The 27,734-nt window shown below is 46.7% G+C and overlaps 2 protein-coding genes and 1 non-coding gene across 4 annotated transcripts in view; all 3 read left to right on the top strand.

Annotated features, from left to right (window-relative positions):
• The window catches only part of EEF2K (eukaryotic elongation factor 2 kinase), a 55,227-nt gene extending 41,016 nt beyond the window's left edge, over positions 1 to 14,211 (top strand). For both annotated transcript variants that reach the window (XM_045542764.1, XM_045542765.1), the window contains 7 exons: positions 489 to 566; positions 1,335 to 1,397; positions 2,712 to 2,846; positions 3,012 to 3,200; positions 6,754 to 6,878; positions 10,663 to 10,841; positions 12,792 to 14,211. In XM_045542764.1, coding sequence (XP_045398720.1) covers positions 489 to 566; positions 1,335 to 1,397; positions 2,712 to 2,846; positions 3,012 to 3,200; positions 6,754 to 6,878; positions 10,663 to 10,841; positions 12,792 to 12,901 — 879 coding nt within the window. In that variant the 3' untranslated portion in view covers positions 12,902 to 14,211. The remainder of the gene's footprint in view (positions 1 to 488; positions 567 to 1,334; positions 1,398 to 2,711; positions 2,847 to 3,011; positions 3,201 to 6,753; positions 6,879 to 10,662; positions 10,842 to 12,791) is intronic.
• An 11,339-nt stretch (positions 14,212 to 25,550) lies between these two features.
• Positions 25,551 to 25,632, top strand: TRNAL-AAG. Its single transcript has one exon. It is a non-coding gene; the product is annotated as a tRNA-Leu (tRNA).
• Positions 25,633 to 25,790: 158 nt separating this feature from the next.
• POLR3E (RNA polymerase III subunit E) overlaps positions 25,791 to 27,734 on the top strand; it is a 28,139-nt gene continuing 26,195 nt past the window's right edge. Inside the window, exon 1 of the mRNA XM_045542766.1 lies at positions 25,791 to 25,943. The gene's annotated coding sequence lies outside the window, so the exon portion shown is untranslated. The remainder of the gene's footprint in view (positions 25,944 to 27,734) is intronic.

Consider the following 27,734-nt stretch of genomic DNA (forward strand, 5'->3'; position numbering starts at 1 on the left):
AGAGAAAGGAGTGAAAGTGCCGGGGAGTTGAGAAAAGCAGCTGGTGTTTTGAAGGGTAAAGATGGCGCCTTTTTCCCTCTGCTTTAGCAGACTGATAACAGAAGCAGCGGTGGAGCAGTGATATTTGCTTTTTCTATTTTTTTTTTCCCTTTTCTCTGTAAAGCCAGCTTATCTGAGTCCTTGAAATATGTTTCTTGCAGGAACTGAGGCAGAGAGTTGGAGGGGGGAGTTCGTACCCCTACTGTCCGCTTAGTGCTCTTCAAGACTAAGAAAATGAAGTCTTAGAGATAACAAGTTAGACCATAGGTGTTTTAATTAAACTAAACAAAGGGGGTAGTTGTGAGGTTTTTTTTTTTTTATTTTTCCAAAGGGGCAATTATGTACTATGAGTTTATTTCTTACTTTCTCTTTGATAGTTTATTTTTTCCTGTTAGATAGTTTATTAGTAAGGTCACCTTTCAGACCCTAAGGTCATCTTCTCTCCACAGGACTCTGAGAACAGTGGGGACAGCGGGTACCCCAGTGAGAAGCGGGGTGAGCTGGATGACCCTGAGCTCCGAGAACATGTAAGGAATCCACAGGAAAGGAGACCAGAGTCCCCTGTTGCCTCATTTATCCTCCAGGAGAATAAAAATCCCCCTTCCTGAAGGGGGAATGTGAGTGGGTCCTGAGAAGATACGAAGTAAATTAATAAACAAGATTATTTCAGATAAAGATAAATGCAAGAGAGAAGATAAAACAGGATCATGTGGACCAGTCAGGGGGCAAGTGAGGAAGCTTAGATATAAGGTTGAAAATGGCGGACAAGTGTTAGAGTGCAGCGGGAGCCTTTGGCTGCAAGGCAGGGAGGGTGCTGGCGCAGGTGGGAGGGCCCAGCTCCAAGGCACAGGGTCCTGGCAGTCCCTGGGGGAGGGCTGCAAGATTTGTTTCCTCAGGCCCCCTCCCCGCAGCATCCTGGGAGTGTCGGCCATTTAGAGGCCATACTGACCATGTGCCCAAATCGAGCCTGCACGTCAGGGCCAGTCTTGCTGGGAGACCTCTGGTCTCAGCTTTATGATTGTGAATATAAAACATGCAGTAAGAGCTTTGGCTAAAGGAAGGACTGGGCACTGTTCCCGCAGTGGCTTTTTGCTGGAATCTGGTACCAACCGTCCACACAGTGAGTGAGGGACCTCGAGGCCGTGGCTGCCCTAACACACCACTGACCTAGCATCCCCTCTGCTGGCCAGATGAGAGCTGCTTCCCCTGGGAGGATGGGGGGGTGCTGGTTGTCAGGGGGAGGTTCTTAGGGGAAAGACCTGCTCTTTGGATCACTGTCATCTGCCTCCCTTCAGGGCCACTCCAACAGTAGCCGGCGGTACGAGTCTGACGAGGACAGCCTGGGCAGCTCCGGACGGGTAATGCGCCCCACAGCTCCCTGGGCACGGCTGCCCTCCTCCTCTGGGCTTTGTTGCTGTTTGTCCTCCCTCGTGTCACTGCTGCCTGCCCATCTGCCTACATGTCCTAAAGGAAGATTTTGCAAAGGAGCAGATCCCCTTGGCAAGGGGGGTATTTTTGAGCCTGGGCCCTGGACAGGATGCGGAGGGGAACTGTGGGGAGGATCAGAGCAGAGCAGCCCCGTCCTTGAGGGGACGTCACCACAGCTACAGCTCACATGTTAAAGTGCCTGCTGTGGAGGCATCTTGCAGCATTAATCAGTTTACTTCTGGCAGCCACCCAGGGAGACAGGCTGATACTATTCATCCCCATTTTAGGGGTGAGAAAACTGGGGTCTTATGCACCTTTCCTCAGTTACCCAGCTCGTACATCTAATGAGCATCGTAGGTGACGGTCATCATCAGGCCAGTCTGGGACAGACCAGCCCTGTGCCCTGCCCACTTCTCTAGTTGATTCTCTAACATGCTTTGAACCTCTCACCTTTGAGCCTTTGCTAAGTCAAGTCTTTCTCCCACCTGCAAGGTCCTTCCTCCTCCTCTGGTCATCCTTCCTTGAGGCCTACCTGCTCTCCAAGCCTGGATCCTGGTGTGGCACCTCCTCTGGGAATCTCCCCTGCCCACCCCTGCAGGCTTGACTCTTGTTGCTCCCAGAACACTAATTATTTACCATGGGGTATTTTTTGGTGGGGTCAGGGTCTTCTCAGCTCAGTGTGGAGCAGGGTTGCTCAACCATGGCATTCTTGGCCTTCTGAGCTGGATCATTCTTTGCTGTGGGGACTGTCCTGTGCATTGTGGGATGCCTAGCACACACATGGGACCGCACACATACCCAGCTTTATGCTGCAAGAACTGCTGGACCAGGGCATCTTTGGCTGGCATAAACTATGTATTTTCTATACTATTCTCTGAACCACCCTGTGGATGTTGCCCGTGGCACTGTGGTGATTTCGCAGTGGAAAGCAAAGTGACTTCCTGGAAGGTCTGAATCAGACTCTTCTGGTGCCTTCTATGGGGAGCTGGCATGGGGGTTGCTGCACTGATAAATGAGGGGGAAACGCATCCTTGAGCTCCTACAGTCTGTTCAGCTAGTGGTCCTGTTGCTGGTGGCATTTGAATCATTAAAATTGGAGCCGTGTTTGTCCAATAAAATTGTGACACCGTGAGGGTTCGCTCCCCCCCTTTCCAGCCAGGCTGCTGTGTAGTGGGGGCTGCCGACAGCCGTGACGAAGTGCCCACCCCAGCCTCGCGCTTCTCTGGCCGATTCTCTCCCTTCAGGTCTGTGTAGAGAAGTGGAATCTCCTCAACTCCTCCCGCCTCCACCTGCCGAGGGCTTCGGCCGTGGCCCTGGAAGTGCAAAGGCTTAATGCTCTGGACCTTGAAAAGAAAATCGGGAAGTCCATTTTGGGGAAGGTATCCACGATACCCATCTCAGAGCCCTCTCTGCACTAACCCGGAGGCCCCCCGCTCACGCCTCTCCTCCGCTAATCGCTTCCTCCCGCAGGCTTGGCTGGGCGGCCCTGGGGTGCAGCTTCGGCCTCCCAGACAGCCGGGCCAACACCGCAGTCTGTGTGGCAGGTCCATCTGGCCATGGTGCGCTACCACGAGGGCGGGCGCTTCTGCGAGAAGGACGAAGAGTGGGACCGCGAGTCGGCGGTCTTCCATCTGGAGCACGCGGCCGACCTGGGCGAGCTGGAGGCCATCGTGGGCCTGGGCCTCATGTACTCACAGCTGCCCCACCACATCCTGGCTGACGTCTCTGTGAAGGTGAGGGGTCGGGGGAGGCCTGGTAACCCGTCACTCGCCCACCTCCCTTCCTGTCGGTCATTCATTCACCTGCCTCCCCTGCTAGAGGTTTATGCAGCACACAGAAATGTCTTGGCCATTGCTTTGGGGGCAGATCCTTCAAAGTTAGTTGAAACTGGCCAGACGTGGTGGCTCATGCCTATAATCCCAGCACTTTGAGGCGGGAGAATCGTTTGAGGCCAGGAGTTCGAGACCCGCCTGGGCAACATAGCAAGATCCCATCTCTACAAAAAATTTAAAAATTAGCTGGGCATGGTGGCATGTGCCTGTAGGCCCAGCTACTCGGGAAGCTGAGGTGGGAGGATTGCTTGAGCCCAGTTTAAGGTTGCAGTGAGCTATGATGATGCCACTGCACTCACTAGCTAGGGAGAGCAAGACCATGTCTCAAAAACAAAATAAATAAATAAATAATAATATGTAGCATTCAGCTTACAAATAACAATAGAAAGCACTCTTTATTATAAATTCCCTATAGTGAATTGATTTTCACAGTATACTTCACTGATTATTGTTCAAACTCTTGTATCCATAGCCAACCTATGGTTACAATTGATGAAGAATGTAGTCTGACATAAATGAGTAAGATGAAAGTGAGATATGTCAGAACTGGAACTTCATTTGCCACCGATGTGAGCAACTTCTTTCCTGAATCAGATCATAGTTTTAAATACTGGAAGCATATGTCTTCGATTCCCTGTGGTCGTCACAATAGAATGGCCACAGACATGACCCACTTGTGAGTTTCATCCTTTCTTAAGTTTAGATAATTGACAGAACAATAAGTCAAACCCTGATGTGCAGCATCATCTGCTTTCTGTGGGGTAAGTGCTCTCACCACGGCCAATTTCAAGTTACCATGGTGACATCACTGAACACGGAGCTGGGAAGAATGCGCAGTGGCGCGTCATTATCTGGTGTTTCTGTCATACACACGCAGTGAGCGGTGGTTCTCAACCAGTAGTTCTTAAGCAGGGATTTTGCCTTCTCTTTCCCCAGGGGACATTTAGCAAGGTCTGGAGACATTGGATTGTCATAAACAGTGAGGTGCTATTGGCATTTGGTGGGTAGAGAGTGGGGATTCTGTTAAACATCACACGCAACATAAGACAGCCCTCCACAACGAAGGTGTCTGGTCCAAAATATCTCTAGTGCCAAGGTTGAGCAACCCTGCAATAGACGTAAATAAACTCAAGAACATAGATAATAGTAAAACGTAGTAAAAATAGTGAGGAAGTGATGAGTTTGGAGTATTTATTGCCTTGGTTTTTAATATAATTCATTTAATATAAGTCATCTCATAAACATAATTCATGTGATATAATTTTTAATAATGGCCGTGTTTTACAACTGGCTTGCCAAATCCCTGAAAATTGAACTCTGTTGCAAACCTGCGCAAGCCGGCTCCGGCACACTGCTGCATTCAGCCTGTGCGAGCTTTTACCGCAGAGCCTGGCACAGAGAGGACAGCTCAGAAGTGTTTGAGGACAGAATATAAGAGTGCTGGGGACCAGGACCACGGGTGATCCCATCTCTCCGAGACTTTCTAACTCTCCTTGCAATCCCACGCTATTTACACCAGCTGTGCCCCAGCAACTTTGTAAAGGGACTAAGAAGCAAGTGCAGCTTCCTCATCTATAGGTGTTCCAAGCGTCCTTCTCTAGGGGACAGACTCTGGCAGCTTCCCCTAGCAGGAGCGTGGCCGCATAGAGCGGTGTGGTTAGGACATGGCAGGGAGGAAGGACATGAGCTGTGTTCCGGCCAGGCTACAGCTTAGCAAGGAAAGTGATCACCACGTGCGCTGAGAGGCCATTGTGCACTCTAGATTCCCCTTTCCCACTTCCCCCCGCGTCCCCGCTCTTGGGGCCTTTTTCTGTTGTCTTGCTAAGACATTCATTTGGGTGCCTGCATTTTGAGCACCTGGGCACTGTCTTAGGTTCTTATTCACAGCAGCGAGTAAGGCAGACAAGGTCCCTGTGCTCATGGGAAACCTTTTCCGATGGGTTAGGATGTAATACAGATAATAATTAACAAATAAAAACATTTCCAATAGAATCAAAAGTAGCTAACCTTTATTGAGCACTTCTTGCACCAAGCATTGTTCTAAAGTGCAAGGGAGGAGAAAATATGATGGGGAATGTGATCAAGAATGACGGGATAGGCCTCTTGTATTAGGACACAGGCTCTGGCTGCAGGGGGGTCTGGGAAATGTAGTCATTAGCTGGTCAGCCTTGTGCTCAGCAAAGACATGGCCGGGGAGAATGAGAGTGGATGGTGGGGGGGTAAGTGGTAGTCCCTGCCACACTTCTTGAAACTTGAAGGTTAAGAAGAACATTATAGGCCACTATGAAAGTTTTGGATGTGTCTCTGAGTGAGGTAAGAAGCTAATGGAGCAGTTTTAAGAGAGTAATGTGACCTGACTTAGGTTTTAAGAGCATCTCTCTGGCTAGATGTTCCAGCCTGGAATCCTAGCACTTTGGAAGGTTGAGGCAGGAGGATCATTTAAGGCCAGCCTGGGCAACATAGTGAGACCCTGTCTCTACTTAAAAAAAAAAAAAAAAAAAAAAGTTAGCCAGGCATGGTGGCACATGCCTATAGTCCCAGCTACTTGGGAGGCTGAGGCAGGAGGAGAACGCTCAGGAGTTCGAGGCTGCAGTGCGCTGTGATCCCACCACTGTATTCCAGCCTGGGTGACAGAGCAAGACCCCATCTCCAAAAAATAAAGCAAAAGCATCTCTCTAGCTGCTGTGGAATGGTCCTCAGGGGACCAGAGTGGAGGCAGGAACTCTCCTACACTGTTGGGGAGAATGAGCAAAGGTTCAACCACTGTGGAAAACAGGCAGGCAGCTCCTCAAAAGGCTACACATAGAGGTACATGTGACCCAGCAATTCCACTCATAGCTACGTACCCAAAAGAATAAAAACATACATCCACGCAAAAACTTGTACACGAGTGTTCATAGCAGCATTATTCATAATAACTAAGAAGTAGAAACAACCTAAACGTCCATCAGTGGATGAATGGATAAACAAAATGTGAGATGAGCACACAACGGACTACCCCATTTGATCATGAAATGAAGTACTGATACATGCTACGACATAGGTGAACCTTGAGGGAATCATGCTAAGTGAAAGAAGCCAGTCACAAAGGATCACATGTATGATTCCATTGACAGGAAATGTCCAGAACAGGCAATCCATGGAGATGGGAAGTAGACTAGTCGTTGCCTAGTGCTGGGCAGGCTGGGGAGAGCAGGGGTGAGGGGAGATTGACAGTTGAAGGGTATGGAATTTCTTGGATTGGTAGAAGTATTCTGGAATTGATTGTGGTGACGGTTACACGGTTCTGTGCACATACTAAAAATGGCTGATGTGTCCTTCTACAGCAGCCCAGCCCAGAGCTCTCAAAATAACTCCAGAAACGGGGAGGATTGACTAGTGAGATCTTGGCAGCCTCCTCTAACGCAAGCCTCATTTGCTTTGCTTTTTCTCCCTCTTTGGTTTGTATCGACAGGAGACGGAAGAGAATAAAACAAAAGGATTCGATTACTTACTGAAGGCAGCTGAAGCTGGTGACAGACAGTCCATGATCCTGGTGGCACGAGCTTTTGACAGCGGCCAGAACCTCAGCCCAGACAGGTACTGCGGCTGTCACTCAGGTGGAGCTGGTGGGAATCAGGGCTGCGGGCAGACGCTGCCTTCCAGCGTTAGGACAGACCCGGGTTCCAGTCTTGGTTCCCTGTTACCAATCCAGTGACATTGGGCAAGTTATTTTACCTCCTTGGCCTCAGTTTCTTCGTTTTGCAAGCTGGGAGTAGTTATAGCACCCGTATCCTGAGGCTGTTGTGCGAGCAGTGAATGAGATGTTGCCCATGACTCTCACGGTGCCTGGCGTATAAAGTGTGTGACACACGGCAGCTGTTCTAGCCAGTATATGCAAGAAAAAATCTGAGATATGCAGCATCAAGGTCAGAGTCATTGTCCCTAGGTGTTAGGATGATGGGTGATTTTAATTGGCTTTTCCTACTTTTATTTTTATTTGTATTATTTTTCACTTCTAAGAAGCAGCAGGTAGAAGGAGGCAAGCTCCAGGGTGAGATTTCCCCAATGGCTTCGAGACTCCTGAAGGCTGCGGCTCTGTAGGTGTCAACCCTTTTCATTTATCCTTCAGGCTGAGATGCCAGGACTGGTTCCTGCAGTGGATGGCCCAGTCATTTCAGGGAGTTGGCTTGGCCAGTAGAAGGTCCCAGAAGTCCAGGGGCAGAGGCTGTTTAGGGGAATTGAACTTAGCATGGGATGATTTGCTCACCCTCTGTGGTGCCCGTTGGAACTTGACTCCCTAAATCTCCTTGCCTAAATCTCCAGGGTTGGACCACCATGATGGTTCCCTCCTCTCTGGTGTCAAAGTCTCAGCTCCCTCATGGGTTTCAAAGGAAACTCAGGACTGTGGCTCTATCATATCAAGCTCCTAGGGTCAAATACTTCTGGACATATGGGGTCCTGCCAGTATTACATATCATGTAGCCCCGACATTTATCAGACACCTACCGTGTGACAGTAATGCTCCCATATGTTTGGATAACACTTCATCCTGTGATCTTATTTCATCCAAAACAAACATTGGGTCCTCCTACGTTGCTGTGGTCCCAGTGTCTAGCACAGAGCCTGGCTCGGCAGTTGTGTGGATGAATTAACCAACCTATCTCTTTGACACAGACAGGGCAGGTATTTTTGGCCCCATTTTATGGATGACTAAACTGTAGTTCTGAGAAGTAAGGGGACCTGCCCCTGGTCAAATACCTGGGACATGGCAGGGTCAAAACATAGATCTTCTCATCCCTCATCCAGTGTACTGTCTATTGGCATGGAGGGGAAGTTAAACAAAGACCTGACATAATCGTATCAGGTCAAATGCCAGTGTATACATGTGGTGCCCACTGGGGAAGCACCGCATGCGTGGGGGTAGCTGGAGCTGGGCGTTGGATATTTGCATCTGTGATCCTTAAAAAGCCTTTGCTAGGTGTGCTCCTGCCTTTTTCTACTTTTTATTTCTATTCAAGATGATAGGTTTTTTATTGATTTGTAAGTATGCTTTACATATTAAGGCCATTAACCCTTTGGCGTGTGTTTCTCTTTAAAAAGGTATTTTTCAGAGATGACTACCATAGATGGGGTGAGGACACAGGCATCACATAATGACTTTTGTTTATTGGGTTTGGGGACACATCTGTTTTTAATATTTATATAGTTAAATCTATCAAGATTTTTTTTATAGCTTCTGCTGTAGTTTTATTTTTTTTATTTTTTTTTTATTCATCCTTATTCCAAGCGGGTCCAGCCTCTTCCATTCAGGGAGCATTAATTAAGGACCAGCTATGGGTAAGGCAGGGCCCAAATTTGCATTTCAGGGGTTTTGGCTCTCTGAAGTTACCATCTAATAGGGAAAGGAAAAGACATTGGAAATTCCAAGGCAGGGTGGGCACCTTATCACTGGGATAGTGTTGGTGGGGGTGGGCAGGGAGAGATTAGGCCCTTTCCCATATAATGTTTTCGGGACAATTCTGCTTTGCACTTTAAGACAGGGGAGGGTCAGAGCAGAAAGAAGTGAAGTCATCTAGGCTAGTGACTTCCAGCCAGTTTTAAAACTCAAGTTTGTTGAGCATGCAACCAATAATTTTCAAATGATTTCCATCTTTTAATAAGATAAAATGGAGTCAAGGTTATCTCCTGAAAGCCATCCCAGACAGCCACTGGTTTACATTTATTCATTCGGCAGATATTTGAGCCTGTGCTGCTTGCCAGGCGCTGGGAATTCTAGCAGTTAACAAAACAGACTAAGGCCCCTGCCTTCTTGGGGCTTACATGTGAGTCAAGGGAGACCATAATAAACAAGTGAACAAGGAGAATTGAAGATTGCAATAACTGTTGTAAGAAACAGGGTGTTTGGGGACACCCTGAAGCACCTCTGAAGAGGTGCTTTGTGAGCTGAGTCTGGAGGGGTGAGAAGTGTCTTAGTTTTGTGCTGCTATAAAACAATACCTGAGACTAGATAATTTATCATAAAGAGAAACTTACTGGCTCACAGTTCTGGAGGCTGGGAAGTCCAACATCAAGGTGCCGGCATCTGGCAAGGGCCTTCCTGCTTCACACGGTGGAAGGAGAAGAGAGTGACAGGGAGGGGAAGAGAGAGAAAAATCACAGGGGGCCAAGCTCACTCTTTGATGATGAACCCACTCTTTGATGAACCCATGCAGTAACAGCATGAAGCCGTTCACGAGAGCAGGGCCCTCACAGCCCAGTCAGCTCTCAAATGTCCCTCCTCCTAATACTGTCACTCTGGCAATCAAATCTCAACACGAGTTTTGGAAGGAACACACATCCAAACAGCAGCAAGGAGCCAGGTGTGGAAAGAATTAGGGAAGAATGTTCCAAGGTGAGGGAACAGCAGTTGGAACGGCCAAGGAGCAGGCAGGAGCCGGCACGTTTGGGGAATAGGAGGTGACCCTGCAAGCCTGGTGCAGAGGATGATGAGCAGGAGCCGGTAAGGAGGACAGACCGGGTCAGATAGGCATCGGAGGAGGCTGTGGCCAGGAGGAGAAGACAGTGAGTCATTAAAGCTGTTGCTCCTGGAAGGTTTCATGAGAACTACAGACCTTCTTCTCTGGGTCTCTCTCTTTGCTCTTTCCTGATATACTATAAACAGTTACTCACGTGGGTTACTCCCAAAGAAGAAGAGCGCGCCGCCCTGTTGGCTCTGTATTCTGTGTTCTGCGGTTTGGCCGGAACCTGTGCATGCCCTTGGGGGTGTGCTGGCCATACGTGTGCTGCAGTAGGAGGAGGATGAGGGTAGGGGGACAGAGCTGGAAGGGGGGAAGTCGGCTATTCCAGGGTAAGCTGGATGTTGTGCTGTAGGAGAGCCAGCGCCGGCCAGCACAGGCAGGGCAGAAAAGGGGGCTGAGCGGCTGCTGTTAGCTCAGATGGCCCTGGAGGCCTCTGCAGAGGGTGTCCCGGGAGCTCAGATGGCCCTGGAGGCCTCTGCAGAGGGTGTCCCATGCACCCGTTCTCTACCTGATTCAGAGGGCGGCTCCGCCAGGTCGCTGCTGATGGTAGCCCATAGGTGCTTTGGTGCAAACTAGAAAAATGGCTCCCTTCCTCAAGGCGCTCTACTTCCTTCCATCTGTTGGGAAATTGTTGTAATATGCTGATTTTGTTAAGGAAAAGCTACTTGATTGTTCTCTTAATAAGTACATAAATCTACAATATGAAGGTGTCCCGGAGACGTGGTGGCCGTGGGTATGATGGGTTGTGAACCATAGGTGGTGGCCCTACTGGGATCCCTGACTTCCCCTGCTGCTGGGTGGCCCTTCTCCTTTCCACCCCATTGCCATGGTAACCTCCCCTTTCCCTCTCGTCTCCTGGCAAGATGCCAAGACTGGGTGGAGGCCCTGCACTGGTACAATGCTGCCCTGGAGAGGACGGACTGCGACGAGGGTGGCGAGTACGATGGGATGCAAGATGAGCCCCGGTACACACTGCTGGCCAGGGAGGCCGAGATGCTGTTCACGGGCGGCTGCAGGCTGGAGAAGGACCCGCAGAGATCAGGTAGGGCCTGGCAGGCCTGCCCCTGGGGTGAGGCTCTTCCCCAGGAGGAGGCTTTATGGAGCTCATGTGAAGATGAACATTTTTATTTTAATGGTTATATGTTAGGGCTTTGTGGGGGAGTTTCGCAATTTTAAAAATTGAGTTCAGATTTTCATAACCTAAAACTCACCATCTTGAAGTATATAGTCGAGTTTTTAGTATAGTCACAGTATTGTGCAATCATCACCACTATATAATTCCAGAACATTTCCTTCACCCCAAAAAGAAACCCTGTACCAGTTAGCAGCCACTCCCAATTCCCCCCACCTCTATCCCTGGCAGCCTCTAGCCTACTTTCTGTCTCTGGATTTGCCTATTCTGGACATTTCATATAAATGGGATGATACAATATGTGGCCTTTTGTGTCTAGCTTTTCTCACTTTAGAATAACGTTTTCAGGATTCATCTATGTTGTAGCATGTATCAGAACTCCTTTCCTTTTATTGCCAAATAATATTCCATTGTCTGGATATACCATATTTTGTTCATCTGTTCATCAGTTGATGGACAAGTTATATATTTTTTTCTGTTACATAACGTATTAGTTTGCTTGGGCTGCCATAGCAAAATACCATAGACTGGGTGCCTTAAACAACAAAAATTTATTTCTCACAGTTCTGGAGGCTGGGAAGTCCAAGATCAAGGTGCTGGCCAATTCAGTTTCTGGTTTTTAGACAGCGATCTTCTCACTGTTTGCTCACCAGACCTTTCTTCTGGATGCAAGTGCAGAGAGAGAACACTCTTGCTGTCTCTTCTTTCTGTAAGGGCACCAGCCCTGTGTGATTACGGCCTCACCTTATGACCTCATTTAACTTTTGTTATCTCCTCACAGGCTGCTGTGGTTTGCATGTCTGCTCCAAAAGGCATGTTGAAATTTAATTGCCATAGTGATGGTATTAACAGGTGATTCAGCCATGAAGGCCCCACCCTGATGAATGGATTATGTTCTTACCCCAGGAGTGGGTCAGTCATTGCGATAGTGGCTTTGTTGCAAAAGTGAATTTGGACCCCTCTTGCTCACTTGTACTCACCCTCTCTGGCCCTTCTCCCATGGGATGGTGCAGCATTAAGGCCCTCACCAGATGCTGTTGCCAGGCTCTTGGATTTCCCATCCTCCAGAACTGTGAGCCAAATTTCTGTTGGTGACCAATTACCCAGTCTGTGATATTCCTGGTATAGCAACGCAAAACAGAACAATACACAGGCCCTATCTCCCAATACAGTCTTATCGTGTATTAGGACCTCAACGTTTGAATTTGTGCATCGGGGGGCCTGAGGCATTCAGTCCATAATATATAATAAACTTAATAAATTCCTGATTTCACAGGTATAGGATGAAGCTAAGTTTAAAAAGGTTTTTTTTTAAAGTTGTATAAAAAATTAGAAAATAATAATGCAAATCTATAAATCTCTTATTTAAAATTTCTAAATCCATAAACCTCTGAAAACCAAAAGTAGTTTTGTAACTTTTGCATGAATTCACTTGGTAGCAAAATCTGTCCAGAGCTGAGGTGAAGCTGTTTATAGTGTATTTCTTCCATTTTCATAGATCCCCAGTTAGTTCTGCAGAAGTCTTCAGCCTGATTCCCATTGGCTCAAATTGAATCACCTGCCCATCCCTAAACCAATCACTGTGGTCATTGTGATGGCTTCTTCTGATTGGCCATGCTGAAGACTGGACCAATCCCTGGGTGGTAGGGAATGGGGGGCGTGCTCTGATTGGTCAGGCTTGATTACATGCCCACCCTTAAAGCACCACCCAGAACACCTGGCAGGAGGGAGAGGGCAAAAGGGGTAGTTTGGGTTCCTAAAGAAGCCTCCGGGTGCACTCCTAGGGAGGAGTAGGGGGTACTGGGCTGGCAAAAACAACAGGCAGATCACGACTTTGTGCCCCACTTTGCTCTCTTTCAGGGGACTTGTACACCCAGGCGGCAGAGGCAGCCATGGAGGCCATGAAGGGCCGATTGGCCAACCAGTACTACCAGAAGGCAGAGGAGGCCTGGGCCCAGATGGAGGAGTGACCTGCCAGGAGGATCACTGCCAGCTAGTCCCAAGCCAAAGGGCTAGGAGAAAAAGAAAAAAAAAAAAAAAAGAAAAAGACTTATTTAGTTTGGGGAAAGCATTTTTAGTGTGTTGTAAATCAACTTCTTTTTGTATTTCATTTTTTGACTCTTGAAAATGTCTTTGCTACTAGCAGAGACACTACAGCTATCCCTTAGGGCAGTATTTTTGGGGGAGTGGGAATTGAAAAAGCAGCCTAATGAACTGACATATCATTTTGAAGTTCTATTTTTATTTGTATTTCTTTTTTTTTGTCACGAGATGTAAGAAAGTGCTTTTTGCCTTGGATGGCCAATGTCAGGGCTCCGCTCACCAGCCCTTTCAGGCTGGACTGAAATCTCAGGCCCCCAGAGCCCTGTGTTTTGTAAATCAGGAAGGGGAGTGTAGGAGCTGCATGTTAACTTCCCAGGGGATGCGTATTATTGTGACTTAGCATGAAGCCTTCTTTCCTGAAGCATTTGGAAGCGTGTATGGCATTTTTTGGTGGATGTGAGATTGTACAATACCCACACCCCCTTTGGCTCTAGGGAAGGGCTCCGTTACTGACTGTTTTCTAATCTTTTAGTTTATTTTCCTCCCATAATGCTACTGATTTTCTGGCCTACAGCCAAATTCTGTTTTTTAAGCATGCTTTCTATGGTGAGCTTTACAAAACAGGTTTGACTTCTGTATGCACACATTTACTACCTCCAACTCCTACATCAGCTAGTGTGGAAGAGGGTGGCACCTCAAAGCTTTTACATATAAGGACAGTGACTTGGAATGTTGGAGCCTTTCCTCCAAGCTGACATGTACTCTGCATCTCAGTGGCAGCATCCACAACGTGACTGAAGGGTCCCTTGTACAGTGTTCCTCAACATGTTCTTAGCATCTGATGTTCCTATGCAGAATCTGTTCCCAACCCCCGTCCTTGGCATTTTTTGCTTGAAGCTACGTTGGTTTTCTTGTAATTTGAAGCACGATGCTTTCAGCAGTAGCCTGTTGAGGTTTTATCTTAGGTGTCTGAGAATGAGAGGGCAAGAACGGTAAACATTCATTAATTCTTGTAGTTTCCCTAGGGCCAGGCTATGGTTATCTTAATTTAATGAGCTTTCCCTTTAAACAGAGTTTAGATTTCATGTTATGTATGATTTCATTTGGTGTTTCAAATAGCAAAGAAAACTTCTTTGATTGATCCCAAATGCTAAAGCAGCCTCTCTTTCTTTGCTTAAAAATCAAAACATAGAAAAACAGAGTATAACATACAAATTTTTTCTTTCTTTTCTTTTTTTGAGACAGAGTCTTACTCTGTTGCCCAGGCTAGAGAGGAGTGGCACGATCATAGGTCACTGCAGCCTCAAATTCCTGGGCTCAAGTGATCCTCCTGCCTCAGCCTCCCAAGTAGCTGGGATTACAGGTGTGTACCACCATGCTTGGCTAATTCTAAAATGTTTTGTAAAGATGGGGGTCTTGCTATGTTGCCCAGGCTGGCCTCAAGCTCTTGACCTCAAGCGATCCTTCTGCCTTGGCCTCCCAAAGTTCTGGGATTATAGGCATGAGCCACTGTGCCCAGTCAACCATTCTTATCTGTTCATTAAAACAGGTCCTTCAACACTTTAGTGTTGAGTGCTGTGGAGTCATGAACCTGTGCAAGCATTAGCTTCCAAAGTCCAGAGTGTACCCTTAAAGGAAAAATCAAGCGGAGTCTAAATTACCCTTGAAAAATCCCTTAGACCACCCATAAATGACAGTGTTCCTGGTTTTCTTCATATGGACTCATCACAGCCAGCTTTCCTTTAGAAGTTGGAACTGATCAGCCCTTTGGTGTCTGTACCAGATCAGTAGTTGATTAAGATATGTGAGTGTGTGTTAAACCAGTGCATATAGTTAAGTTGCATATGATAAATGTAAGAAGGAACTTTGTTGTGACTTTTCAAAGTAATCAAGCCTCATATTATTCATGCTTTTTGTTGTTAATTCAGCCAGCCTCCTCTCTGAGATATTATTATGCAAATAATTTGTATTCCCATCTAATTTCTTTAGTTATATGTCATCTCTTCTCTAGTAGGAATTGGCAAACTTTTTTGTAAAGGGCCAGATCGTAAAGATTTTAGGCTTTGCAGGCCACATGGCCTCTGTTGCAACTACTCAACAAAAACAGGGAGCCCTCTTGGGCTGTAGTTTGCCAACTCCTGCTCTGTTGACTGAGAGCTACTTTATTAAGTCCTGAGGGCAGGAGTTATCTCAACTTTGTGGCCTCCAGGGCTCAAAAACACAGTGCCTTGGCAGAGAGTAGGCACTCAACGGGTGCGTGCACAGATGGAGAGTCAGCCCTAGTTGTTGCACTTACTTTTTGAGGCTCCGATTCCTCCAAGCAATTAATGATTCATTGTCTGGATTGGCTTGAACCGTCAGCCCCATAATTCCATTCCCCACCCATGTGGCCTTAATGTCAGTAGTTGGTCTGCTCCTCTGGGAGGCTGAGATGGCCTGGATGTAGGGTTAAGCAAATGCTTCCTCAAGGACCCTTGAGAGTAGAAAAGCAACTTGCAAGATGCTGAGATCCTTCCAAGCCAGCAGATGAACTTCACCTTCAAAACCATATTTCGTGCCTTCTAAACTTGGCTAGGGCATCATGATTTTCCACACATGCTGGGCATGCCAAAAACCAAAAACACACCCAGGACACATTTAAGTGCAAGAAGCAGGTGTAAGTCCGGGAGATTAGCAGAGCCGGTTCCTAATTATCATCTGGCACCTTCATTTCACTCACAGAGAACCCACGGTTCTGCCAGGTAGGCTATTTCACAGTGACGCTGCTAGCTAGGCACTACATCGGAGCTAGTGTTTGAGAGCTGCTATTAGTGGATCCTGGGAATAAAATTTAAACTGGAGTTTAATGACCCTTTCAGTTTTGCTATAAGAGAGAAAGAAAATAAAGAAATGTGAGGCTTTGTGAATGTGAGAAGAAAAAAAGCTCCCAAACCCCAGTGCTTCTGAACATCCCTGTTCCTCCCCCTCGCCTGAGGCACTGTGAGAATTTATCATCAAATGCAACCTGGATGCACCAATCCAGACAAACTGCTTTTGTGGCTGTTTTAGTGACTTAATTGCTTTTCATCCCAGCATGTTTGTCTGTAGACATGTTTTACGAATCAACAAATGTTTACACAAGTATATGCAGCTTGTTGAGGGGAGGGGAAGGAGACAAAATATGCATATCTCTGCTTGGATTTTTGCCTCTTTCTTGCATTTCTGGTCTCTGAGGTAACCACTGGACCCTACTCAAGGCGGATACTCGGTGGGACCCAGAGAAGTGCCTGTGTTACAGATTTGTTTTGGCATCTGTACTAAGTTCGATTTTGTCTTTCCAAATAAAGTGGTTTCTTTCTTTCCCGTCTCGAATTCAAATGTCTCCTGGTAAAAGGTGAAGTGAGGTAACTGGCTGGAGGCTGGGGTGACTCGGAGGGCTCAGGCCGCCCCCCTGAAAGGGGCAGCTGTAGTTGAGCTTCCAATGATTGTCACTGTGGGACGCGTTTGGCCCAATGCTGCCCCATTTTCCAGTTTTTCAACAGCTGCTGAATATTGGATTTTTTTTAAACGCATGGTCTGATATTTAACATTTGTAATAAATTCTAATAATTTGTAAGGCCGTCCAGATTTGGCCCATGTGCTGTCAATTTGCTTTAGGTAAAGTATCCCCCTCCCGTGTTTTGATTTGTTTGCCTATAGAATATAAGGAATAATCTTACCATTACAGGGTTGTCATCAGCTTCAGAGAAAAGTGTTTTTTGATCCAAAACTCTTGATTACCAGTATGATCCTTTGGTTTCAAGCTAACAGTTTTTTTTTTAAGAAATTTGAACAGTAGCCTAACTGTGCACGGTAGCTCGAACACACACATTTAGGTCCACTTGCTCCCAGATCCCCAGTACAATGACAGAAGGGGACTTTTTTCCATGGCATAAGCCCATGAGGATGAAGAGAGAGGAGTCAACTGCAATAAAGTTCTGGATGCTGGAAAACAGATGGACTGCGACTGAATCAATGGACCCATTGAGTCTGGATCCTAAGTCAGCAGTAGGGAAATCTGAGAAACAACCCAATTTTCATTGTCAAAGAACCCCCACAAGGCTGAGGAATTGGCATGAGGAACTTCTGGAAGGGTCAATGAAATGGGTCTGAGAATGGAGGATCATTTGAAAGACTGTTTAAAGCATCAGACTGTTAGACCTTGTCATTAGACAAGCTGTGCAGCCAGCCCGCTGTGTCTCTGTTCCCCTGCAGAGGCCTGGAACAGCAGGCACAGTGGAGAGGGAAGCTGGTCTTCTACAAGGATGGGTAGGTGGGAGTTTCCATATTGGATGTAGAGGCCCTGCCAGCCTTTCCCTGCCTGTGCTCCCAGGCCCTGGCAGCCTGATTTGGACCCTTCTGGCAGAAGGCAGATGATGGGAGAAACCCCTAGGGCATCTGACTAGCGTAGGATAAAAGACTTAAAGGTACTGCCCCGTAATGAAACAGGCTGCCTTAGAAAAGCCTCAGCCACGAAGTCCCATAGCCACAGGACTTCCCAACCAACTTTTACTACAGCTCCATTCGTAAACTTGAGCCGACAGCAAATGATCACCATGTAAGAAAAGCATTTAGTATGAAAAACATCAAAACAAACTATCAGAAGAACATATGGGAGAGGAAACAATATGCAGGCAGAAGAAAACTTAAAAAAACAGAAAAGCTGTCATGACTATCCTTAGGTGAAATATGGCTTCCTTGGAAAAAGAACAAGATGCAATTCTAAAGTTCACACAACAGAAGAGCTGTTGGGAGAACTAAAACTGGATACCTCAAATGGCTCATAAAAGGGAAAACCAATTTAGGACTGAGTTATACTTCTTTATAGTTAATATTGGTTAAATTTATTCCAGTGTGCAAATCATTTAGCTGTAAGCAAATACTTTAATACAGTGAGGGTTTCCAAAGGGTTTGGTTTCTTTCCTTCTACCTTGACATACTTATCAGTATTTTAGATCACCAAAAGGAACTCACAAGTCTATTAGGACTGGGTTTGTTCTTTTATGAGCCATTTGAGGTACCCTGTTGTTTTTCTGCATACATATATTTCTTCTTTCTGACTTCCTGTACAGTTTTAGTGTTCCCAATTAGAAACTGAATTAATTCCAGAGAATTAGAGATCTTACTATAAAGTAGCTTCTATTGGAAAACAGAAGTGTAATAGTTTTAATTCAACCTCATTTTTTTAAAAAAAAGTCTAGGAGCGTAACTCAGGCACTTGAGAAGGTGAGAACAGAGAAAATGGGGAGAAAATCTTAAAAAAAAAAAAACATGTCTCAGAACTGAAGGAGATGTGTTTCCAGAGCAACAGGGCCCATGGAGGACCCAGCACAATGGAAGAAATCAGACCTACACTGAGATTCATCTCCATGAAATTTCAGAACATCGAGGACAAGGAGAAACTTCCCAGGGGGAAAGAACTAGTTTTGCACAAAGGATCAAGAATCGTCAGAGTGACATCAGACATGGCAACAGTGGCATCGGAAGTTGGAAGATGGGCCTGCTAACCTGTGGGGAAAATGCTTTGTAACTGAGAACCATATGCCCAAACTATTAATCAAGTCTAGTGGTAAAATGAACACATGCTCAGACACGTCAATTCTCAAAAAAGTAATCCCTCACGTTCCCTTTCTCAGAAGCAACTGGAGGATGTGCTCCAACAAAACGGCTGGTGGGGGAGACTAAAGAGAGACGCAGGGATCCAGAACAAACATGAGGTGAGGTCCCTGCGATCCCAACCCGACGGGCTTGCTGTGAAGCCAGCCCTGCCTGGACCCTGCCAGGAGAAAGACCTTCAAGAAGCTGAAGTGTGCTGACTATGGTGGAGTGTACCTGAAATCCCAGCTACTTGAGAGGCTGAAGTGGGAGGCTCCCTGAGCCAAGGAGTTCAGAGTCCAGCCTGGGCAACATAGTGAGACCCCACCTCTAAAATTGTAAAAATTAAAAAAAAGATGAAGTGATTGAATACCTCATGTGTCTGTATTGCAAGGATGGACAGTCTGAGTTAAAGATGAATTCATAGAAATGAGGCAAATTTTTAAAAAGGCAATTATTAACTATAAAGCAAACAATATTTTTCCAGAAAAGGAAAATAATCATAGCCAAGTGCATGGCCAAGTTGTAAATAGCATTTACCAATTATTACCCAAAGAGGCCGGGTGCAGTGGTTTACACCTGTAATCCCAGCACTTTGGGAGGCTGAGGCAGGAGGATCACTTGAGGCCAGGAGTTTGAGAGCAGCCTGGGCAACACAGAAAGACCCCATCTCTACAAAATGTTAGCCAGGCATGGTGGTGTGCACCTGTAGTTCCAGCTACCGAGTTTGAGGTTACATTGAGCTATGATTGCACCTTTGCACTCCATCCTGGGTGACAGAGCAGATCCTGTCTCTAAAAAACAAGGTTTTTTTTAATTTAAAAAGTTATTGCTCAAAGAAATTATAATATGACTCTGTTAGGAGGGTGACAGTAAGGGGAGTGTTTGTGTGAGTGGGGGAAGGGGTAGTTGGTGTTAAATCCTCATCTTCCATAGTGGGAAGGAAATAGGAAATGCCCAAAACTAAAACGAAAGATGAGAAAAAGCACCAATTATAAACATGTTGCTTGGATGTGTGGTTGTAAGTTACACCAGAGGAATTTAGAAGACTCAGCTAAAAGCTGAAAGTGGTTCCCTGGGTAGAGGGAGAGGGGAGGGACAGGCATATCGCTAATTTTGATATTAATAAGAAGCCTTGTAGAGTTGGTATGTGCATATATAACTTCGATAAAATTGTCAAATTAAAATAAGAATTTAAAATATTTACTAAGTTAAAAATACAAAATTAAATTTGCTAAATTAAAAATTCATTATAGTAACTCATGGATTGAACATCTACTTTATTTTAGTAAAGAAGAAACCTTCAATCTTAAGATATACCATTATTTTATGTATTAGTAAGAAAAAAACACTGAAAAGAAACTACATACCATTGATCATAAAACGCAGGTCAATTTTTGAGATTCTAAAATGTAAAAAAAAAAAAAAGTCTTAGAAACAATGACAGAGGATCCGTCAGACATGGGGCTGGCACATACGGCTGTCTCTAACCCTGCAACAAACCTGAGTGTTCTTGTGACCATTTTACAGATGAGAAAACAGGCTTGCGGGCAGTGCCACAGTGAAAGCAACAGCAAAGGATGTTTTCATTGATCTAGAGGCAAGGTGGAGGCTGGAAGATCAGACACTGATCTACCATGCTGATGAACCATTAGCACCGGAAAACCAGGAGTGCGATTGGAAAGCTGAAACTTACAGGAACGATCCAAAGGGCACCAGCAGTAGGGAAGCCAGCCGCTTAGTTTGACTTAACACAGGAAACCTCATCCAGACACAGGGCCACAAACAGGGCTGACAGATTGCTAGCTAGCTAGCATGTATTACAGTAGAACCAAGACTTTCAGCTCAGGTGTGCCTTGCCCTGGGCTTCACAGGTGGATCTTTGAGTGGCGGAGGGCCAAGAGGACCCCACGTTCCAGATTGCCAGGGAGAGTAGCAGGTCACGCCTGTGTCCAAGTTCTCCTTCCAAGGAAGCATTTGTTCCAGATAAAAGTTCCCAGGTCACCCTGTCGAGGTGAGCGTTCAATAGGCTCTTCTGCAAGAGCAAGGAAAACCTGGGCGATCGGGTGGGTTCCTTTGTTGCAGGAACAAAAATCAATAAGGGCTGACTTTAGCCAGGAGCAATTTTCTGGAAGGAAGTAGCTTACAGAATGGAAGGTAAAACGGAAAGAACCAGGCTTTAGAAAGGGAGGTACCGGGGCAAGAGTGAAGATGTAAGAAGCAGTCGGCAAGGGACAGTCTGGAAGTTTCTTCATGGCTCTGCTATTGAGCTAAATCATTAGTATTGGGCATCCAGACTGACAGTCCCAGGAGAAAACATCTGATTGGCCTAATTTGCGTCTTGTGCCCGCCTCCTCAGTGTTGATTGACAGTTACCCCAAAACCACAGGGGAGGAGTGTTTCCCCCAAAAGAAAATCCATGTTGGAACCAGAAAATGGGGGAATGGATGTTAAGGTAAGAACACGGATTCCCATCCAGAGGGTATTCCCACTAGGGAGGAAGAGGAGAAGGGCCCTAAATATTAGAGGGCAGTGTTAAAGAAAACTTTTCAGGTGGTTTTGTTACATGCATACACCAAAATTTGATTACAATCTTGCTGCAAGCGTAAACACGCTGGGAGTTTAATTCAGAGATTGGTACTTGGTAGGGGCATTTTCAAAAAATTTATTTTTTATCACAGTATCACCTATATAGAGTAAATTGCACATTCTTAAGTATACAGCTTGATGAATTTTTACCTATGTATACATCCATGTACTAACAACCCAGTTCAAGATATAGAACATTTCCAGCACCGCAGAAAGCTCTCTCAGGCCCCCTCCCAGGCAACACACACCACACCACCCCAAACGAGGATAACCCCTCTTTTGACCTCTGTCGTGGTGGAGAGGATGATCAGATAATCATTGTTAGACAAGATAGAAAAGAATGTTCCATTAAAGGCCACTGCACTCTTCACTGAGAAATGACAGTCAACTAGGTGGGTAGAAAGCTAGTTTCCCAGTACAAATCTCAATGCTATTCACATTTTTAAGAAAAATGCTTAAACATTTTACCAGGAATGCCAATTTGTTGCCAGAAACATTTGGTCTCAGAGCAGGTTTGAGATCATTTTCCTTTTGGGGGGCAAGGGAGTAAAGAGTGGAGGGGACTCAGGCCTGAGCCCCGACACCCCTTCCCACTGCCCACAGCCTAGGGCTTAGGATATGGAGACAGACACCCTGCACCTCACAGCCCTTACATTGGGAGTGGGGGCCACGTGGGCCACGTTGGATCTGTAGTGCTTGAGCTGGTTCTGATGCAACATTCTGCTTCTCCTGCTTGAGAATTTCACATCTGATTGTCACAGGGCTACTGTGGGCTGAAGGACTATAAGAAATTTCCCAAAAGGCGGCCCAGGGCTCTGCTTTCCAGGTCCAGCCTGCAGGCTCCTTGTTATTTAAGGATCCTGGTCAGTGTGTGATGGTAGGGACAGGCCCCAATTGCTCCAGAATGTTCTGGCAGAAATATCTCTGGCTTCATCTGAGCCCTTGCCAGGCTCAGATTGGTTACAATGGACAGCTACAAGGTAGCACTCGCTTTAGCAGAAAGGGGAAATTTATGACAGCAATAAAGGGGTGTGTCCAAGAATGGGAATTCCACTGGGCCTTGGGAAGGGTCTTGAGCTGGGAGCCAGAAAACCATCAGGATTTCTCTATGACTCTGCTCTTCCTTACTCATTCTCTCTTTCTCTATGCACAGGCTCTCTCTGCCTCTCCAACTCATCTCACAGAGTATGGCCACCCCAAAGCCCCCTTTCTCTCTAGTTGCAGCCAGTCTCTGAGACTAATTCCAACACAGCACAGTTAAATTAACAAATTGATGCCTCATTACATCTCAGTTCAGAGTCTCAAGAAAGAGACTGATTGGTCCAACCTGAATCCTATGTCCACTGTAGAACCCACTAGCCATGGCTGAGGGGGTTAGAGGCACACAGCACAAAAGTGGCTGCCAGGGACCCTCTCTGGGATGGTCAGGCAATTCCTAGAAAAGTGGGACTGGGCAGAGATGCCAGCAATTATCCTTCACTATGGGGATATTTCCTATCGGGAAGCCCAGTACACAACTCACAAATCAAGTCCCTCTTGGTACTAAAATACAATGACTAGATCAATGTTTCTGTTGACATCAACGGCTAGTCCTCATTTAGCTTTTTTTTTTTTTTGAGACAGAGTTTCACTCTGTTGCCCAGGCTAGAGTGCCATGGGGTCAGCCTAGCTCACAGCAACCTCAAACAACTCTTGGCCACTTATAAGTAATCCTTCTGCCTCAGCCTCCCGAGTAGCTGGGACTACAGGCATGTGCCACCATGCACGGTTAATTTTCTTCTATATATATTTTTAGCTGTCCGTATAATTTCTTTCTATTTTTAGTAGGGGTGGGGGGTGGGGGGGTCTCGCTCTTGCTAAGGCTGGTCTTGAACTCTAGAGCTCAAATGATCTGCCCACCTCGGCCTCCCAGAGTGCTAGGATTACAGGCGTGAGCCACTGCGCCCAGCTATTTAGCTTGGAGCTCTCCACATTGCCTGCTCTGTGTCCTCAGTAGATGGCTGCTTCTCTATTTTTAAAAATTCCTTTAAAAGCAACAAACTCTCCTAGTACAATGAAATCTTTGCATGTCATTACTTGTGTTAAAGGTGGTTGGAGAGAAAAAAATGGGCTAAGGAGGGATTGAAGCAAGGGAGAGATACATCATGCCCAAATGTCAGGGGTGTATACCAACTGGATATTAGTTGGAAACTTGAATCTTGTCTCTGCAATGGTTTTTTTTTTTTTTTTTTTGAGACAGAGTCTCACTTTGTTGCCCGGGCTAGAGTGAGTGCCGTGGCATCAGCCTAGCTCACAGCAACCTCAGACTCCTGGGCTTAAGCGATCCTACTGCCTCAGCCTCCCGAGTAGCTGGGACTACAGGCATGAGCCACCATGCCCGGCTAATTTTTTTTGTATATATATTTTTAGTTGGCCAGATAATTTCTTTCTATTTTTAGTAGAGACGAGGTCTCACTCTTGCTCAGGCTGGTCTCGAACTCCTGACCTCGAGCGATCCACCCGCCTCGGCCTCCCAGAGCTAGGATTACAGGCGTGAGCCACCGCGCCCGGCTCTGCAATGTTTAATACAAATCAACGGGAAACCAGAATTCTATTTACAAAAGTGTGATTTCTGCGGCTTGCCAGGGACACGTCTAGAGCATCACCAGCATTGGCGGAGTTGCTGCTTAATTTCCCCCAAGGAGTGGACTCAGCAGCTCGTGTTGAGTTGAACTAATGGAGAAAGGAAGCCATGCAAATGAGAGAGGGAAAGAGAAATGGTAGACAGTGATAAAGCGGACAAAACCTCAGATGTGAGGGAGAGTTGAGATTTCTTACATCAATAAATGTGAAAAATCAAGTGAAGTGCTTTGTTTCCCAGAAAACTATAACTTAACCAAATGTGACTCAGGAAAAAGTAGAAAACCTAGGAAGAATTAGGGAAAAAGTCATCCAAGTCCATATAATTTGGTAATATTTAACAAAATGGAAAATATACATATGGCCCAGCACTTCCATTTTTGGTGTGTGCCCTAGGGAAATATCCATAGACACGCATAAGGAATCACGTACAACGATATTTCCTGCCATATAAATAGGAAAAGATTTATTTTATTAACAGTATTTAATATATTATATCAACAGAAATATTATGATATTAACAGTAATTAATTTAATTCCAGGTAGTGGGATTATGGGTGATTATTTTTCTTTGTACTTTTCCTGTATCTTAAAATATCTATTCATATATGAAACATGGATAGATATTACAATATGTAGCCTGGTGAAAAAAAACAGCCAATTGCAGATCTATACTAATAGTATGATATTTATGTAAAAACCCATACACAATAAACACAAAATTCTTTTCTATGGCCATATATCTCCATGTGAATGTATCTGTACATATCCATACAAATTCACAGCAAAAGATCTGGAAGGAAATATATTTGTTTTAGTCCGTTTTTGGTGTTTATAACGGAATACCTGAAACTGGATGATTTAAAAAGAAAAATAATTTATTTCTTACAATTATGGAAGTCCAAGACCAAGGGGGTGCATCTGGTGGGGGCCTTCGTGGGGACCCTCTGCAGAGTCCCCGGGGAGGGGCAGCGGAGGGGCAGGGTAGCACACGGTGAGGGGGCTGAGCGTGTCAGTGCTAGCGGGCTCAGATTTCTCTTCTTCCTATAAAGCCATCAGTTCCACTCCCATGGTAACCCATTAATCCACTAATCCATGAATGGATTAATCCATTCAAGAGCCTCATGATCTCCAATCCCTCTTAAAGTCCCCACCTTTCAATACTGCCACATTGGGAATTAAGTTTCCACACGTGAAATTTCGGAGACACATTTAAACCTTAACATATACTAAATTGATAATACTGATTACCTCTGCGGAGGGGACTAGAATCGGTCAGAGGACGGTCAGAGCATTTATTTGTATCTTATCTGCAAAGTTTTAATATTTTGCAATAACTTACATGTTATTTGTGTAACTAAAAATTTAAACACATAATTTTTCAGCGCGAACAGCCTAGACCAGCTCCCCTGATTTGGCCCTCAGAGCCCCAGGTGCGTGTTTCTGCCCGGATCAATGTCTTCGCCCGGAAACAGCTGACCCAGGTCGTGTGGGTTAACGTGCGGGTTCACCAGGAGGGTCTCTGGGTTAACCATTAGACTTAGAATACAGATTCTTAAACTGCTTTTCACTTTTCGAACAAGCCTGGGTACAAATATTTTATTTCAAACGCATGGCGTAGTCTAAATAATTCTATTGGCGTCAAGCAAAAAGTACGTATTGGAGAAACTCCGAAAGAAATATGAGGCAACGTCAAGGAAACGTAATCTGTAAAAAGGCATTAAGTAGTTTTCTGGAAGATAACGCCCTCAGCTGGGTAGCGTGGCCGAGCGGTCTAAGGCGCTGGATTAAGGCTCCAGTCTCTTCGGGGGCGTGGGTTCGAATCCCACCGCTGCCAGGGTTGTCCGTTTTTGTCCCTGCCACGTTGACGCCGAGCTCCGTTTTGCGCGCGCATCAGCGCCCCCTGCTGCGGGGCGGGGCTCACGTCCGGCATGAATGGCGCGGAGCGGAGGGGCGGGGCGGCGCGCGCCGGGGCGGGGCATTATGGGTAAAAGGAAGCGCCGGGGCCGGCCTCCCCCCACGTGTCCGCCGGAGTTTCTCTGCCAGCAACATGGCCGCCGCCTGAGACGAGAGCCGGGCCGCCGCCGCCTTTGCAGCCCGCGGGTAGCTGGGCCGTTGCTGCCGCCCGCGCGCGGCCCCCGCGGAGAGGTGAGTCCCGAATTGGGAGCGACGGGGCTCGGGCTTCAGCCGGACCGCGCTCGGGAGGTGGGCCTGGGCTGGGCTCCCAAGTAGGCCGGGGAGGCCCGTGCCGCAGCGTGCCGAGAGGCTGGCAGCCCCCCGGGACTGAGACGCGAAGGACGGGCAGCCCGCCCTAGCAGACCCAGACCGCCCCCGGACTCCGATCTCCCGGTCCGGCCTAGGAGTCAGGGAGGCCTTGGCCGAGGCTGCGGGCGGTGACTCAGGGTCCAGCCGTTCTGCTCCGCCCGGGCTGGGTCTGCCTCCTACGGGAGTAGCACCTGTCCGAGGGCAGCCGGTGTCCCGCCGGCGTGGCGGCCACTGCGTGGTGGGCGTGAGAAGAGGGCCTGACCACTGCGAGGGAGGCGAAACCAATTGGACAGTGTGGCTCGGGGCTGGCGGCCCGCCTTACGTGCAGGGGAGGGTGCCTAAGCCTGCCCGGGCCCCTTCGCAGCTGTGCTGGGTTACTCTGCTGGGCGAGGCCAGGAATTCTTCATTCATTTAATCAGGCAACCATTGAGCGTTTGTTGAGAACCAGCTGCGCTGCGGATACGGCTCTGACCATTGGGTCAGAGGAGGCGTCAGTAAACAAACAAGGTCGTTCTGTTAAGTTAGCTTTAGGATCGTTGGGCTTGGGGGCGGAAGGAAGAGATCTCAGCAATCGCCAGTTTCTTCGTCTGTGAAATGGGGATAATAGATAATCCTACCTCATAGCATTGTGGTGACAGCTCGGTAGGGTAAAGTCGGGTGATGCTCCTGCTTGCAGCGCTTGATTTGTGGCTAAGTCTCGTCATACCTTCTTACGTTGGAAGAAAACATGTTCCCAGCCAAGTTACAAACCTTCCCATAGGTTACATTATTACCTTACTCTACCACCCACCGCATTCATCCGGGGGTCTGTACTTTATATCCCCGTGACAGGGGTGAAAATAGGAAGGGATATCAAGCTTAGACAACTCAGGGTGGGCACAGATAGCGAGCAGCAGCGGTGGGATTTGAACCTGTGCAGTTCCGTTCCAGAGTCCAGGCTCTTACCCACTAAACCATACTGCCTTTTATCTAGTAGGTATGCAGTATAGTTGTTAAGAATAAAGCTCTTTGACATCAGCTAAACCCAGGTTTCTGTCCCTATTCCACCTTGGGTGAGTTATTTACGCTCTGAACCCCAGTTTCCTCATATCTAAATTGAGGAGGATAAATTTTGACTTATAGGGCTAATGAGAAAATAAAATGTAAATTATTCTTTGCACTACAATGAGTGTCTACTTTGTGGCAGGCACTGTTCTAAGTATTGGGAGAACAACATTGGATTTTAAAAAAGTAATGATCCCCATAACAACTTGATGAAGTAAGTATAATTATCATCTCCATTTTATGGCTGCGGAAACTGAAGCACTGAGAGGCCTTCATGGAGCTTATATCCTAGTGCAGAAGACAGACACCACCTAAGCAAGTAGACCAGGTAGTTTCAGATTATGATAAGAACCACTAAGGAAAGAAAACAAGGAGATGTGGTAGGGCCCCGGGGAGGGGCTGGGGGAGATTCTTTAAGATACCGTGGTCAGGAATCTTTCTTCTCCTGGGGGGCAGGGGATGATAGCTAATGAAAAGGACCTAGCCTTGAACAGCCCTGGGGAAATAGATGGTGTGCAAAGGTCCTGAGGTTGGCTGGAGCTTGGACTGTTGGAGGCCCGGCAGGTCAAGTGGATGGTGAGGGGAAGGCAGGGGCAAGATCATGGAAAGCCTTAGGGGGGACGTGGAAAG

The sequence above is a fragment of the Lemur catta genome, chromosome 2, assembly GCF_020740605.2.
Source record: "Lemur catta isolate mLemCat1 chromosome 2, mLemCat1.pri, whole genome shotgun sequence".
Taxonomy (NCBI): domain Eukaryota; kingdom Metazoa; phylum Chordata; class Mammalia; order Primates; family Lemuridae; genus Lemur; species Lemur catta.